This window comes from Coregonus lavaretus, assembly GCF_964263955.1.
Source record: "Coregonus lavaretus genome assembly, chromosome: 34".
NCBI classification, from domain to species: domain Eukaryota; kingdom Metazoa; phylum Chordata; class Actinopteri; order Salmoniformes; family Salmonidae; genus Coregonus; species Coregonus lavaretus.
This window is the reverse complement of record NC_140021.1, coordinates 17,828,529-17,845,117: the sequence shown is the minus strand read 5'-3', so window position 1 is coordinate 17,845,117 and position 16,589 is coordinate 17,828,529. Positions and strand designations below refer to the sequence as shown.

Sequence of the window (16,589 nt, the reverse complement as noted above, 5' to 3'; positions counted from 1 at the left end):
TCAAAGAATCTCAAAGTGCTTTAAAACACACACAAAAACTTGAAGCACAACATCATGAGATGAACAGTCATTATAAAGTTCATGGCTTGAGTGGTCATCTGAGAAAAAACTAAAACATTTATAAAAAATAAATAAAGAGCAAGCATCATGTCCAGGGGGTGTACTTGTCCATCAACCTGCCTCACGCTACAGAAACAGACAAGGCTTACTTTACTGCAATTAAGAATGCACTAAGCACACGCCTGGTATGCAGTACATACTGGGTCACAGCATCAGCAGAAACATGGAGTACATGGTACAAACTGAAGTGTAGACCCATCACTCTACTGCATGGTGATTACAACCCTGTGAGCTGACAGTAACAGTTAGGCTTATGAGAAGCTAGCTAACGTGTGAAGCTAACATGTGCTCCATGTGGGACTGCTCATGCCCCAGACGGGAGGCTCAGCACCACAGGTATTTGTTAGGCAGCAGGCTGGAACAGGCGATGAGACCCACTACTGGGCCGACACAGGGAGGGAGAGCTCCACAGTCTCCTAGAACTAGCCCAATGCTACCCCTTTGTTGTGTCTCTCCTGGTATCTCCACCCCCACACAGCCTCCCAGTCTCCTCCTCCCCCTCCTACTCTTTCTCCTCCTCCACTTCCTCCTCTCTGCCGGTGCCAATGCCAAACAAGGGGTGGGAGTGAGAGCGGTGTTGCTGGCTAGGCTCCCCCTGAGCTGCTGCACAGTTGGGGGGTGGTTGTTAAATAGTGGTTTGGCCGTCTATATGGCACGGCAGAGGCTGGTTGAGCTTGGCAGGCCTGCAGGGGAAATGAAGCCCTGGACCAGCCTGACCTACCCCCTCTCTGCTGGGGGCCTGCCTGGCAACACTCTGGCTCAGGTGAGGTGGTGTTGGGGGCAGTGGTCGTACTGACTACACTGATGTTCTATTGCTTTATTGAGGGAAAGTTGATTGAAGTATTTTCGTAGTTATTTCCTCCAATGGCAGGTAGTCTAGCGGTTAAGCGCATTGGGCCAGTAACCGAAAGGTTGCTGGTTCGAATCCCCGAGCCATCTAGGTGAAAAATCGGTTGATGTGCCCTTGAGCAAGGATAAGAGCATCTGCTAAATGACTTAAATGTAAAATTATGATAGTGCACCTTGTTGCCATTTTGTTTGTTGGTACTGATAGAGAAACCACAATATGTCTCTAAAAGGCACAAAATACAGCTATTTGAATCGTAGATTGTCAAAGTTACCAAGAGTAAGAGTACCTTTACTTGACACATGTATAAGTGGTACGTACAGGATACACATGGTATACAGCGTACAGGATACACATGGTATACAGCGTACAGGATACACATGGTATACAGCGTACAGGATACACATGGTATACAGCGTACAGGATACACATGGTATACAGCGTACAGGATACACATGGTATACAGCGTACAGGATACACATGGTATACAGCGTACAGGATACACATGGTATACAGCGTACAGGATACACATGGTATACAGCGTACAGGATACACATGGTATACAGCGTCCAGGATACACATGGTATACAGCGGCCAACAAAATGCTTACTACAGGTTCCTTCTCGACAATGCAACAACAATAATCAAATATAAGAATAGGAACATAAAGTAAATGGCTCAGTGGAATAGAATAAACATTTGAGCATAAATGTAATACAGGAAGGCACAATTTATAGTCCAATAATTACACCTGTTTTGGGGAAGGGGGGATTCGGGGGCAAGTGTTTAAAATTGGGCAATATTTACAATCATAATAAGAGTCTGGTAGCAGTGTGTGTGTGTGTGTGTGTGTGTGTGTGTGTGTGTGTGTGTGTGTGTGTGTGTGTGTGTGTGTGTGTGTGTGTGTGTGTGTGTGTGTGTGTGTGTGTGTGTGTGTGTGCGTGTGTGTGCGTGTGCGTGCGCATGTGTAGATGTGTGTGTGCATGCGTGCGTGCGTGGATGCGCATGTGTGGATGAGTGTATGTCTGTGTGAGTGTGTGCGTAAGTGAGTGCATGTTTATTTTATTTAATTTTTTATTTCACCTTTATTTAACCAGGTAGGCCAGTTGAGAACAAGTTCTCATTTACAACTGCAACCTGGCCAAGATAAAGCAAAGCAGTGCGATAAAAACAACACAGAGTTACATATGGGATAAACAAAACGTACACCTTAGCATGTGTGCTAAGGTGTGGAGAATCAGTGCAGGTGGTCAGTCCAGTTCAAGTGTGATGGCTTGTAGATATAAGCTGTCTCTAAGCCTGTTGGTATCAGACCTCATGCACCGATACCGTCTGACCGACAGTAAGGGAGTGAACAGCTCGTGGATGGGGTTTATATGGTCCTTGATGATGCTTCAGACCTTCCTCAGGCACTGTTTCCAGTAGATGTAAATGTCCTGACATTGTTGTCAATTAAAGGTAGGATCAGGTTGAAATACAGATCAGGTATCCACTCACTAGCCTTTAAATTTCTCTCCCAACGTGTTCAGTACATCAATTACACCCACTGTTTATTCTGTTTGAACCACCTGCTTATGTGAGTAACACCAGTCCAGGTGTGGGCTGTGGAGTCCAGACCATACTGTGGCTGCATCCCAAATGGGACCTATTCCCTATGTAGTGCCCATAGGGCTCTGGTCAAAAGTAGTGCACTATATATAGAATGGGGTGCCATTTGGGACACAACACAGCCTGTGGTAAATGTTATGAGAAGTGAAAGGGGAGTCAGCCTGTCCTCCAGACCATTAGCCAGACCGTCCTCCCGACCAGAGTACAGATGTACGGTTATTGCCACGGCTGTCTGCTTCCTCTATGGGATCTTTCATTAGACCACCCTCATATTCGGCCCCTGAGACAGAGGCCAGATCATGTCTCTGAGCCACTTGTGTGTTTGTTATTAGGGACCTCTGGTGGGCGGGCTGGCTGGCTGACTGGCTGGCTGACTGGCTGGCTGACTGGCTGGCTGGCTGGCTGGCTGGCTGGCTGACTGGCTGGCTGGCTGGCTGACTGGCTGGCTGGCTGTCTTTCTGACTGTTGGGAGTAGGTGGGGTTGACAGTGAGAGAAGGAGAGAAACCCTGCTGTTTACACCACGCTAGGTGAGGCACTGTCCGGACGTGTTGGTCTGGCCAAACATCAGCTAACATGTCTCAATGTTCAGTGCCTTCATTGTCCCCCACGATGAAATCGGGGAGGGGACTGTGGATCTGTCTCCGTCCATTCGTTCGTACGTTTGTACATTCATTTATGCAATATATCAGACCGCACTGGGCCGATTCTGACGAAACTTGGGTGAATGAAGCGTCTTGCCATAGAGATCCGGCATTTACAAAATTACACTGATTGCGGGAGCTATAGTAATTAACAGAAATTTGGAGATTTGGAAACCAAGCTTACTCATGTGTGTTTTGTGGGACTTGTGTGGTATGATGCGGCCAAATCAGACTGAATTGGGCCCAAATTGGTTTGCATATTGATTAATGTTAACGAACATTCAACACAAGTCAACAAGTCATTTGCAGGAACTTTTTAATTGCCACTTTGGGGTTTTGGAGATGAGTTTCAAAAGCAGCGTTTCACCCACACAATGTTTACATGGGAGGTGATTTTCCAACCTGTAAAACTGTGATCTGTACCGACAGACAAGACAACAGACTCCTCTCCACTCACGGCATAATTTATGAAGGCAGATCAGATGCACATACAATACAGGTTATTAGTTCCTCCTGCTACACTGCTCTCTTGATTAACAGTTTAAAGAAACAGAACAAAATACAACACACAAACAAATCAAACTGATGACAAGTTATTGTGTTTGTTTGTTTACCCATTAGGGGAAGGAACACACTGGCATCCAATTAAGGGTTGTTGTGTGATTGTTTTACGACGTGGCTGACGCTCGCTGCTTGGCAGTTTGGGTAAAATACTATGGCACCAAACGCACCCAATCTCTCTCTCCTCTCTCTCTCTTTGCTGTGGTCGGTTTGGTGGGCCTTCATCTCTGGTTGTGGTTTCCCCAGCCCCTTCCTTCCACTCTGTGGTTTATAGCCATGGACCTTAGAGGCTAATATACATTTTAATGTTCTGTAATAGCAGGGGAAAGGAAGGAGAGGTAGGGAAAAAACAACAACAGCGGAATAACTGTTGGATTAGAACCTATCTGGTACTACTGTCCCTGGTTTAAATTAAGATATATACATTTAGGTTTTCACGTTTAATTATGGCACATTGTAAGCAGTACTTAAGTGAGGATGAATCACCCAATTTTTATGCTGCCGGGGTTGTTGATGCTTTTCTTTTCTTTCTTTCTTTAGACTCGTGACCTGATCTCTTTTCTTAATGGCAGCGTGTATTTGAGGGAGCAATAAGCCTTAATGTTGTTAGATATACAGTAGAGAGGCCTAGCTCACAGAGGGTTGGAGGGCTTCTTTGGAGTGTGGCCTGGCAGCACAATATGCATAGGGGACTGCTTTCCAGTGTTTTGACCTTGAAGTTTTTCATGTGGACGGCCTTGTGTGGACGGACGGAAGGACAGACAGACTGCCTTGAGATTCCTTTTGAAACATAAGGGCTCGATAGGGTAGTGTATAATTCCTTTAAAAGTCAGACATTGCACATACGTCTAATGATTTGGACATAGGCTGTCCTTAAGTGAAATGTACTTATGTGTACCTACGTACAGTTGAAGTCGGACGTTTACTTACACCTTAGCCAAATACATTTAAACTCAGTTTTTCACAATTCCTGACATTTAATCCTAGTAAAAATTCCCTGTCTTAGGTCAGTTAGGATCACCACTTTATTTTAAGAATGTGAAATGTCAGAATAATAGGAGAGAATGATTTATTTCAGCTTTTTATTTCTTTCATCACATTCCCAGTGGGTCAGAAGTTTACAAACACTCAATTAGAATTTGTTAGCATTGCCTTTAAATTGTTTAACTTGGGTCAAACGTTTCGGGTAGCCTTCCACAAGCTTCCCACAATAAGTTGGGTGAATTTTCCCCATTCCTCCTGACAGAGTTGGTGTAACTGAGTCAGGTTTGTAGGCCTCCTTGCTCGCACACGCTTTTTCAGTTCTGCCCACAAATTGAGGTCAGGGCTTTGTGATGGCCACTCCAATACCTTGACTTTGTTGTCCTTAAGCCATTTTGCCACAACTTTGGAAGTATGCTTGGGGTCATTGTCCATTTGGAAGACCCATTTGCGACCAAGCTTTAACTTCCTGACTGATGTCTTGAGATGTTGCTTCAATATATCCACATAATTTTCCTTCCTCATGATGCCATCTATTTTGTGTAGTGCACCAGTCCCTCCTGCAGCAAAGCACCCCCACAGCTTGATGCTGCCACCCCCGTACTTCACAGTTGGGATGGTGTTCTTCGACTTGTAAGCTTCCCCTTTTTCCTCCAAACATAACGATGGTCATTATGGCCAAACAGTTCTATTTTTGTTACATCAGACCAGAGGACATTACTCCAAAAAGTACGATCTTTGTCCCCATGCTTTTTTATTGCGGTTTTGGAGCAGTGGCTTCTTCCTTGCTGAGCTGCCTTTCTGGTTATGTCGATATAGGACTCGTTTTACTGTGTATATAGATACTTTTGTACCTGTTTCCTCCAGCATCTTCACAAGGTCATTTGCTGTTGTTCTGGGATTGATTTGCACTTTTCGCACCAAAGTACGTTCATCTCTAGGAGACAGAACGCGTCTCCTTCCTGAGCGGTATGACGGCTGCGTGGTCCCATGGTGTTTATACTTGCATACTATTGTTTGTACAGATGAATGTGGTACCTTCAGGGGTTTGGAAATTGCTCCCAAGGATGAACCAGACTTGTGGAGGTCTACAATTTATTTTCTGAGGTCTTGGCTGATTTCTTTTGATTTTCCCATAATGTCAAGCAAAGAGGCACTGAGTTTGAAGGTAGGCCTTGAAATACATCCACAGGTACACCTCCAATTGACTCAAATGATGTCAATTAGCCTATCAGAAGTTTCTAAAGCCATGACATCATTTTCTGGAATTTCCCAAGCTGTTTAAAGGCACAGTCAACTTAGTGTATGTAAACTTCTGACCCACTGGAATTGTGATGCAGTGAATTATAAGTGAAATAATCTGTCTGTAAACAATTGTTGGAAAAATTACTTGTGTCATGCATAAAGTAGATGTCCTAACCGACTTGCCAAAACTATAGTTTGTTAAAAATAAATTTGTGGAGTGGTTGAAAAAATAGTTTTAATGACTCCAACGTAAGTGTATGTACACTTCCGACTTTAACTGTATGTATGTTTGGAGGTGGTTAAAATTGAATATGTGGTATTTCATATACAATTAAAACCTTTGCTACTTTTAATGTTATGCACACAATGTGAGCATATGATATTTATGGAGCTTAGAGCTGATCTCATTACCATATGAAATTGAAGAAGAGAGAGAAAAAATCTAATTAAAAACAAACTGCATTAATTTGAATAAATGGTTCAATGAAAAGCGGAAAAACATGTCACGCACACCTGTTTTTCCTGAGGATCTACTAATAAAAGTTGCAATGTGTTGCCTACTAACCATCTGTACTTTCGTTTGCTTCGCTCACCGGTTTGGAGATGATATTTGGTGAACAGCTGTGGATGAGAAGACAGAGAGAAAGACAGCAATACAATCTGTGATCTCTGTTTTGTTATGGTCTCTCAGAGCACAGAAACACATTGCTAGCACATTAAATATTAAGTGTGTTTGAAACTGAGTCAGTGCAGGTGTAGGTTTTCAATCAATTTACTAATTTTAGCAACGGCAGAACTAGTGGCAACACAAGTTCATTTTCATTTGCTTGCGTGAATAAATGGAGTTACAATATCTTGATATGCCAAGGAGACTAATCCTGAGCCTAACTTTCAGAGGAAGCACACCTGCTAGCATTCTCAGATAGCTTCTCAGTAAAGTCTCCTTGCTTAAAAGTGTTGTTATCTAATAGTTGTCATGCTGGATAATGCAGGAGGAGCTCCAGTGGAATTGGTTATCTCATGATAACTTTTCTGCTGTATTTCAAATAGCTCTTTGTTAAAAGAGGCAAGTTGAAGTTGAGACAGAAAAAAAGTTACATTTCAAAATTTCAATTTGGAGATGTGCGGTTGAAATGAATTAGTGGCACCCTAGGTATGGGATTGGCTTTCCACACAGCCTCAGTGGCATGTTGTGTTGGAGCTAGCCTCGCCTGTCTGGTATCACTGCAATTTCTATACACACACAAACAAACACACACACACACACACACACACACACACACACAGCAGACAAACTGCCTGCCAGCCTGAGCTTAATCCCCTCCTATGTTGGGGCAATAAGTATGTGGGATTCTGCCTTCAAACTGTCATGAATATGGTAATCTAGAGGAATCACAACAAGCAGTTACTTCTCCACTTAAGCACTTGCAAAGAGATCACAAGGGGCCTGAGGTGGACGTCTTTCCACATGCACACACAAACATACAGTGGGGGAAAAAAGTATTTAGTCAGCCACCAATTGTGCAAGTTCTTCCACTTAAAAAGATGAGAGAGGCCTGTAATGTTCATCATAGGTACACGTCAACTATGACAGACAAAATGAGGGAAAAAAATCCGGAAAATCACATTGTAGGATTTTTTATGAATTTATTTGCAAATTATGGTGGAAAATAAGTATTTGGTCAATAACAAAAGTTTCTCAATACTTTGTTATATACCCTTTGTTGGCAATGACACAGGTCAAACGTTTTCTGTAAGTCTTCACAAGGTTTTCACACACTGTTGCTGGTATTTTGGCCCATTCCTCCATGCAGATCACCTCTAGAGCAGTGATGTTTTGGGGCTGTCGCTGGGCAACACAGACTTTCAACTCCCTCCAAAGATTTTCTATGGGGTTGAGATCTGGAGACTGGCTAGGCCACTCCAGGACCTTGAAATGCTTCTTACAAAGCCACTCCTTCGTTGCCCGGGCGGTGTGTTTGGGATCATTGTCATGCTGAAAGACCCAGCCACGTTTCATCTTCAATGCCCTTGCTGATGGAAGGAGGTTTTCACTCAAAATCTCACGATACATGGCCCCATTCATTCTTTCCTTTACACGGATCAGTCGTCCTGGTCCCTTTGCAGAAAGACAGCCCCAAAGCATGATGTTTCCACCCCCATGCTTCACAGTAGGTATGGTGTTCTTTGGATGCAACTCAGCATTCTTTGTCTTTTTTTACCAAAAAGTTCTATTTTGGTTTCATCTGACCATATGACATTCTCCCAATCCTCTTCTGGATCATCCAAATGCACTCTAGCAAACTTCAGACGGGCCTGGACATGTACTGGCTTAAGCAGGGGGACACGTCTGGCACTGCAGGATTTGAGTCCCTGGCGGCGTAGTGTGTTACTGATGGTAGGCTTTGTTACTTTGGTCCCAGCTCTCTGCAGGTCATTCACTAGGTCCCCCCGTGTGGTTCTGGGATTTTTGCTCACTGTTCTTGTGATCATTTTGACCCCACGGGGTGAGATCTTGCGTGGAGCCCCAGATCAAGGGAGATTATCAGTGGTCTTGTATGTCTTCCATTTCCTAATAATTGCTCCCACAGTTGATTTCTTCAAACCAAGCTGCTTACCTATTGCAGATTCAGTCTTCCCAGCCTGGTGCAGGTCTACAATTTTGTTTCTGGTGTCCTTTGACAGCTCTTTGGTCTTGACCATAGTAGAGTTTGGAGTGTGACTGTTTGAGGTTGTGGACAGGTGTCTTTTATACTGATAACAAGTTCAAACAGGTGCCATTAATACAGGTAACGAGTGGAGGACAGAGGAGCCTCTTAAAGAAGAAGTTACAGGTCTGTGAGAGCCAGAAATCTTGCTTGTTTGTAGGTGACCAAATACTTATTTTCCACCATAATTTGCAAATAAATTCATTAAAAATCCTACAAGGTGATTTTCTGGAGAAAAAAAATCTCAATTTGTCTGTCATAGTTGACGTGTACCTATGATGAAAATTACAGGCCTCTCTCATCTTTTTAAATGGGAGAACTTGCACAATTGGTGGCTGACTAAATACTTTTTTTCCCCACTGCATGTACACACACAATTGGGTAGGGATATGGAGATGTATGGATGAAGACAGAGTGATCTCTCTCTCTCTCTCTCTCTCTCTCTCTCTCTCTCTCTCGCTCTCTCTCTCTCTCTCTCTCTCTCTCTCTCTCTCTTTCTAGCTATCTCTCTCTCTCTAGCTCTCTCTCTCTCTCGCTCTCTCTCTCTCTCTCTCTCTCTCTCTGTTCCCCCCCCCCCCCCCCTCTCTCTCTGTATCTCTCTATCTCAGTTGCACTCACACACGTAAAGCAACAACAACAAAAAACTAGTAATTTAAAAACAACAACATCAATAATCATCATGAGTAGATTGATGGTCAAAAGACTGAAGGTTGAGAAAGTTAATGGCTTGATTTATATTTGTATTTATTATGGATCCCCATTAGTTCCTGCCAAGGCAGCAACTACTCTTCATGGGGTCCAGCAAAATTAAGGTAGTTATAACATTTTGTAAACATTACAATACATTTGACAACATATTTCACAACACATTAAGTTATTAATGAGGTCACTGTAGTAGTAAGGGACCCTAGCTAGTGTCCGTTTTAATTAGAATGGCAAATATTGAATAATCACGCTATGGGGGGGGGGGGGGGGGGGGGGGGGGGTTATATCTGTGCATGGGTTTTGGAAGATCAAAACTACTGTTTGTGTGAAAGTCCCAATTATTTATGAAATACAACATTGATGCTTGAAAATGAGACATGACTTGATGTTTGAAATGTGATATTAGGTATATCAGATGAACATGAATGACCATACTGTTCACAATAGAACTACATTGTTTTGCATATAAGAAGCATAGACTGTATGACTCCAAGTTCCACATCTATACAGTATAAAGTCTGTACGAGGGCAGTACCTGTATTTGGATGAAATCGTACATCCTTGGAAATCCATTTTCAAAGATTTTCTCAAAAACCAATCATAGATTTGTATTTTTTTCTTAGAGAATGTTATTGTGTTTTGTCTGTTATTCTTCTCTGAAACAAAATTGCCCATTTCAGACAAGCCGTTAAGTGCTTTAGGTAATGTTCTCCTGTAGCCCCGCCAACACGTTGTTTTCAAGGGGAATAGCTCGCAGGCAGGCAGCAACCATTTTGAGTGAGCAAGCAATTCCTGTTCATTGACACGGTAATGTCTTAAGCCAGGATGGCGAATGAATATTTTTGCAAATATATTGCATGATTTTACAGTAGAGGGCCTACAGGAGATGCAAACGGGAGTAAACCCACGACAATAATCTCCCTGAAAACCACCCTCCATGACCACCATCAGCTTGTATTTCACTTTTAAAACCCGAACAATTTTTCAATATCACGTCCGATGCACTGCACAGCAGCTGGGGAAAGAGATGTAATTTCAGACGGGAACTGAAGCAAGTGTGGTTTTATTGTACTTTTTAGTTTTTGACTAGTTTTTTTTCTTGTTTTTGGGGAAAGTGGGTCATTCACTTGTAAGAGAAAAAAATCAAACCGCTAAACAAACTCAATAAGCCTAGGGGACACCTCCAGAGCTTGATACAGTTAACGTGTAAATGTTGGCCGAACGGATCTCATTAATTTCCCAGGATGAAAAACAGTGGCCACTACTCCAAAGCAAACAGTGTTCCTTTAATGCGGTCAGTCTGTGGGTCTTTGAGCTCCCATCCTCATCTCATCCTCGTCTCATTCCCGTCTCATCCCTGTCTCGCTGTCTGTTTGTTCTCATCTGATGCTTCTAATGAGGCACATCAGTGATGCTTCAGTACTCTGTACTGGAGGTGCAGCATAAAGACTCACTAATCAGCAGTAAGTAGACAAACAACCTCTCTCTTAGGTAAACAAACCTGTCAACATATGGCCGAAGAGGACGCAAGACAATATTACAAAGAGATACAAAAGATAGATACAAATGGAATGGCATTGGTAGACAGTAGATACATAAGAAATGTCCTTGGTAATTGATTATTATTTTTTTAAACATATTTTACATATTTTAATTTATTACTTTGTTATTGCTAAGATAATTGGAGAGTTATGAATAAGTAAAATACCCACTTAGAACCATATTAAACTATCAAAACCCATCAATAACATGGTCACATCTATCTTTAAACACTTTTGATTAAAAACAAAATTACTTTTCTAAATGAAAAAAAGTGGTCAGTCATATATTACCAGAGGAATAACCTAAAATTGATTTACTACAACGGGTTTCACACAAAAAAGCTATCGTGGAAAGCCAATCATTTTTCAGAATTTCAGTACCTCCAATATTAAGTTACGACTGAAGCTGTTAGAATTTAACAACTAACCTTCAGCCTTCTATCAATCCTACTTTAAGAGTTTACCCAGCTTTGGACCCTATCTGCTTGAGAAGAAGAAGGTTTTGGCCGACTACAAGAAGGCAGTGAGAGACTATGGTGAGAAGACCACAGTAGTGGAAGCCAATGGCACCAGAACTTACACCCCCAAGAGACCAGTCCCAGCTGTCAAGGTAAGAGAGCAGAACACCCCTTAGTTCTCCCATAGTACTTTTAAAATATGTTTTTGAGGTACTGTAGAATGCATACCCAATACATTGCTTCATTCTTAGTAGTATACTAGTGTAGATATTGGAACAGATGCCTAGATTTAGCCATAATGGTTACAAGGCATGTAAGATACAGTATGTGACTGAGACCAGGTCGTTAGATCAGTGTGTGTTGCCATAGAGATCCTATATATTTCTATAATATGTTCTATATGTAATTATGTTGTGTTGCCTTGTTCCCAGGATGTTATAGCCAGGGCTCTGAAGCACATCGGTGCATACGGGGAGCTGAACAACACAGAGCAGGTCAAGGCTCTAATAGATGAGGAAATGTGTATCAACTGTGGCAAGTGCTACATGACCTGCAATGACTCTGGATACCAGGTACATACTGTACTGTACATCCCCTCCATTTATTTGAAGCACACACTCACTCAGAGACACTTACTCGGGAACAAGTCTAATCAAAGCCTGTTTAAAGAGTGGCCCTTACTATATACTATATAAAGCATAGTTTTCATTACAGTCACAGTGATAAACATTAGTAGTGAAAAACTCTCTCTCTCTCTCTCTCTCTCTCTCTCTCTCTCTCTCTCTCTCTCTCTCTCTCTCTCTCTCTTGCTCTGTGAAAGTACCTCTGCGGAGGAAGGAACAGTGTGACAGTTTTATTAAAGAATGAATCTCCTCTTCTTCCCTGGTAAATAAATGTCCCCATTATCTATCAGCAGAAGTATTGATGAAGTAGCTCGGCCTGTTCTATCAGAGCACATTGTCTGTGAGTGGATCTCTGAGAGGGATTATATGTTATTAATGGTTCCTAATAAAGACCGGCATTCATCAGGATAATGTGTCTCCATCACATAGGTGGTTCCACACACACACGCATGCTTGCACGCACACACACAGACACATACATACACACCAACACAATGCATAATAGCACAATTTTTTTTATATACAGTACCAGTCAATAGTTTGGACACACATACTCATTCCAGGGTTTTTCTTTATTTTTAGTATTTTCTACATTGTAGAATAATAGTGAAGACATCAAAACTATGAAATAACACATATGGAATCATGTAGTAACCAAAAAAGTGTTAAACAAATCAAAATATATTTTATATTTGAGATTCTTCAAAGTAGCCACCCTTTGCCTTGATGACAGCTTTGCACACTCTTGGCATTCTCTCAACCAGCTTCATGAGGAATGCTTTTCCAACAGTCTTGAAGGAGTTCCCACATATGCTCAGCACTTGTTGGCTGCTTTTCCTTCACTTTGCGGTCCAACTCATCCCAAACCATCTCAATTGGGTTGAGGTCGGGTGATTGTGGAGGCCAGGTCATCTGATGCAGCACTCCATCACTCTCCTTCTTGGTAAAATAGCCCTTACACAGCCTGGAGGTGTGTTTTGGGTCATTGTCCTGTTGAAAAACAAATGGTAGTCCCACTAAGCCCAAACCAGATGGGATAGTGTATCGCTGCAGAATGCTGTGGTAGCCATGCTGGTTAAGTGTGCCTTGAATTCTAAATAAATCACTGATAGTGTCACCAGCAACGCACCATCACACCTCCTTCTCCATGCTTCATGGTGGGAACCACACATGTGGAGATCATCTGTTCACCTACTCTGCGTCTCACAAAGACACGGCGGTTGGAACCAAAAATCTCAAATTTTGACTCATCAGACCAAAGGACAGATTTCCACCTGTCTAATGTCCATTGCTTGTGTTTCTTGGCCCAAGCAAGTCTCTTCTTCTTATTGGTGTCCTTTAGTAGTAGTTTCTTTGCAGCAATTCAAGACTGATTCACACAGTCTCCTCTGAACAGTTGATGTTGAGATGTGTCTGTTACTTGAACTCTGTGAAGCATTTATTTGGGCTGCAATCTGAGGTGCGGTTAACTCTAATGAACATATCCTCTGCAGCAGAGGTAACTCTGGGTCTTCCTTTCCTGTGGCGGTCCTCATGAGAGCCAGTTTCATCATAGCGCTTGATGGTTTTTGCGACTGCACTTGAAGAAACTTTCAAAGTTCTTGAAATTTTCCAGATTGACTGACCTTCATGTCTTAAAGTAATAATGTACTGTCGTTTCTCTTCGCTTATTTGAGCTGCTCCTGCCATAATATGGACTTTTACCAAATAGGGCTATCTTCTGTATACCACCCCTACCTTGTCACAGCACAACTAATTGGCTCAAATGAACTTTTAACAAGGCACAATTGTTAATTGAAATGCATTCCAGGTGACTACCTCATGAAGCTGGTTGAGAGAATGAGTAGGTGTGTCCAAACTTTTGACTGGTACTCTATATATTTTAATTAATATTACAATTAGGGTTAGATATAGATGTCCCCTGAATGATTTTCACGACAATATGCTGAAGACATCTGTTGTAAATATGTATGCATTTTATGATAGCGCCTGGACGATAAACATAAAGGTTTAAATTGTGTATCAACATGATGAATTGACGGCAATATGCAATACCATGCAGTTTCCGTGAGGGCAGTTTATACATGTTCAGAGCAAGATGATTTAAATAGAACGCAATATTATTACAAATCCACTGTGTAACAAGGCTACCTGTGATAACAGACTACACAATAGGCCTTGTTGATATAACAGTGCAGAACACATTAGTCTACTAGCCACATAATGTGGATGCATTGCGGGGCTTCCTGTGCTAGCCTAGCACGCTAAAACCCTGTCTATGATGGTCCATGGCAGCCATTCCAAACCTTATAGCCTTTGCTCTCTCTCTCTCTCTCTCTCTCTCTCTCTCTCTCTCTCACTCTCTCTCTCTCTCTCTCTCTGTCTCTCTCTCTCTGTCTCTCTCCTTTCTCACGCTCTCTCTCCTCCCCTCTCTCTCTCTCTCTCTCTCTGCAGGCTATTTTGTTTGACCCTGAGACCCATTTCCCTATAGTTAACGACAGCTGCACCGGCTGCACTCTCTGTCTCAGTGTCTGCCCTATCATTGACTGCATCAAAATGGTTACCAGGACAACACCGTACGTGCCCAAGAGAGGCCTGCCTCAAGCCGTCATGCCCGTATGCTGAAACTAAAGGATGGAGAGAAAGGAGGAAAAACAACATCCACCAATGTCTATTTAACAACATTGATTCCTCTGCTTCGTAATTGTGGTGTGAAATATTACCTTGATTATATGAAAATAATTATTAGTTTGGAGAAATAATTGCCTTATATATTCCCAAGCCAATTATCTACAAATAATCATCCGGGCGGCAAAACGTTGCATTATTTCTAAACAATAGTGGTGTGGTGATGTGTTGTTGTTTTGTTCTCTTCCCTGTTGTGTCAAGGCTGTGATAATGAGAGTGAAGGGGGAAGGTGGAAGAGAAAGGGGGAGGCAGAAAATAATGGATGTTTATGTGAACAGCGAGGCCTCTGGGCTCTAACTGACAAACTGACGCACCAATGCTACATTTCCTAACAAGCATGTGTGGATGGCAGTCGGACCACAAGCCCAGAGCTATGAAATTAGATGTTATGTGTTGGGAGGGATAATCAGAAGGACAAGAAGTGGTAATGAACAGAGATGAATAGGTGGTCATGACAGCCTGAGTTATTCCACCTGTGAATGTCCAGACAATCTCCTCTCTCTCATACCACATCAGAACTGGAGGTCATTGTTTAATTTTTTATCAAGCACTGCATGTGTTTAGTTTGGTTCCTCCCAGTGTTAGCTACAAGCTAGCTTTACTTTTAGTTGAACTTGCCTTGCACCAAAGCTTAGAATATATTCTACTATTACTACTAATACAATTTGCATCTGGCTGTGGTTATGTTGATTACACATGTAGTTTCTTATTTTAAGCCATTTCTCTTGATTTGGGTGTGTAATTGTGAAATCAGGGGTCTTTGTTGTATTACGGACCAGGGGTTGTTGTAACTAAAAGGTCAGATCTTCCTGTGACTGTTTCCAGTTCAGTAGATATGAAGACTAGCTGTGATTCACTGGGAGCGCACTAAAGGTCAGCTGTGACTAGTCTCATCTCAATAAGTACCTGCTACTCGCCCATGGTTAAAGTATACCTATGTCACAGAGAGCTCAAAATGGCAGCCGTCTGGTCAATGCAATACACACAGTCTAGACCACAGGAGGTTGGTGGCACCTTAATTGGGGAGAACGGGCTCGTTCTAATGAATAAGTGGAATGGTAACAAATATATCAAACACATGGTTTCCAGGTTTCCATTTGCTCCGTTCCGGCCATTATTATTAATTTTTTTTTACATTTTAGTCATTTAGCAGACGCTCTTATCCAGAGCGACTTACAGGAGCAATTAGGATTAAGTGCCTTGCTCAAGAGCACATCGACAGATTTTTTTCACCTAGTTGGCTCAGGGATTAGAACCAGCAACCTTTCGGTTACTGGCACAACGCTCTTAACCACTAAGCTACCTGCCGTTCCCCCCTCAGCAGCCTCCTGTGATATAGTCATGTGGCCTGAGGGTACACACCTGTGTTTACTGTGTTTGGGTTGGATAGTTCAATGATTTCCTCAGTCATGTAATATGAACCCATTTTAAATGCAACGATTTTACCATGAAGCTGTGCAGGGAATCACTTCCCCCACATGAATAAATACTACAGTTTTCTATTGTATAATACAGTACTTACTATAGAATTCTGTAGTAAACTGTAGTATACTGTAGAATACTATACTACACACTGTTGTATCCCTCGATCATGTGTAGTACTTACTATAACATGTTGCAGTATACTATAGTAAATACTACAGTATTCTACAGTCTGCAAAAACACTACAGTAAATACTACAATAATTTGTGCAAAAACACTACGGTTGGCAAAAACACTATAGATTTTTTAAGCTATAGTAATACTACAGTATTACGTTTGCATATAACCTGCCCATTCCACTCCCCCATATCCCAATTTGTGCCACCCATAAGTGAGAAACCTACATGCCAAGTATAGTATATTGTGTTCCCTACAGGTC

General features: G+C 42.1%; 1 protein-coding gene across 1 annotated transcript in view; it reads left to right on the top strand.

Annotated features, from left to right (window-relative positions):
* The window catches only part of LOC311109164 (dihydropyrimidine dehydrogenase [NADP(+)]-like), a 92,080-nt gene extending 75,853 nt beyond the window's left edge, over window positions 1–16,227 (top strand). Inside the window, exons 8-10 of the mRNA XM_084151991.1 lie at window positions 11,416–11,568; window positions 11,848–11,988; window positions 14,494–16,227. Of these exons, the coding sequence (XP_084008117.1) occupies window positions 11,416–11,568; window positions 11,848–11,988; window positions 14,494–14,664 (465 nt within the window). The 3' untranslated portion in view covers window positions 14,665–16,227. The remainder of the gene's footprint in view (window positions 1–11,415; window positions 11,569–11,847; window positions 11,989–14,493) is intronic.
* The last annotated feature ends 362 nt before the right edge of the window (window positions 16,228–16,589 follow it).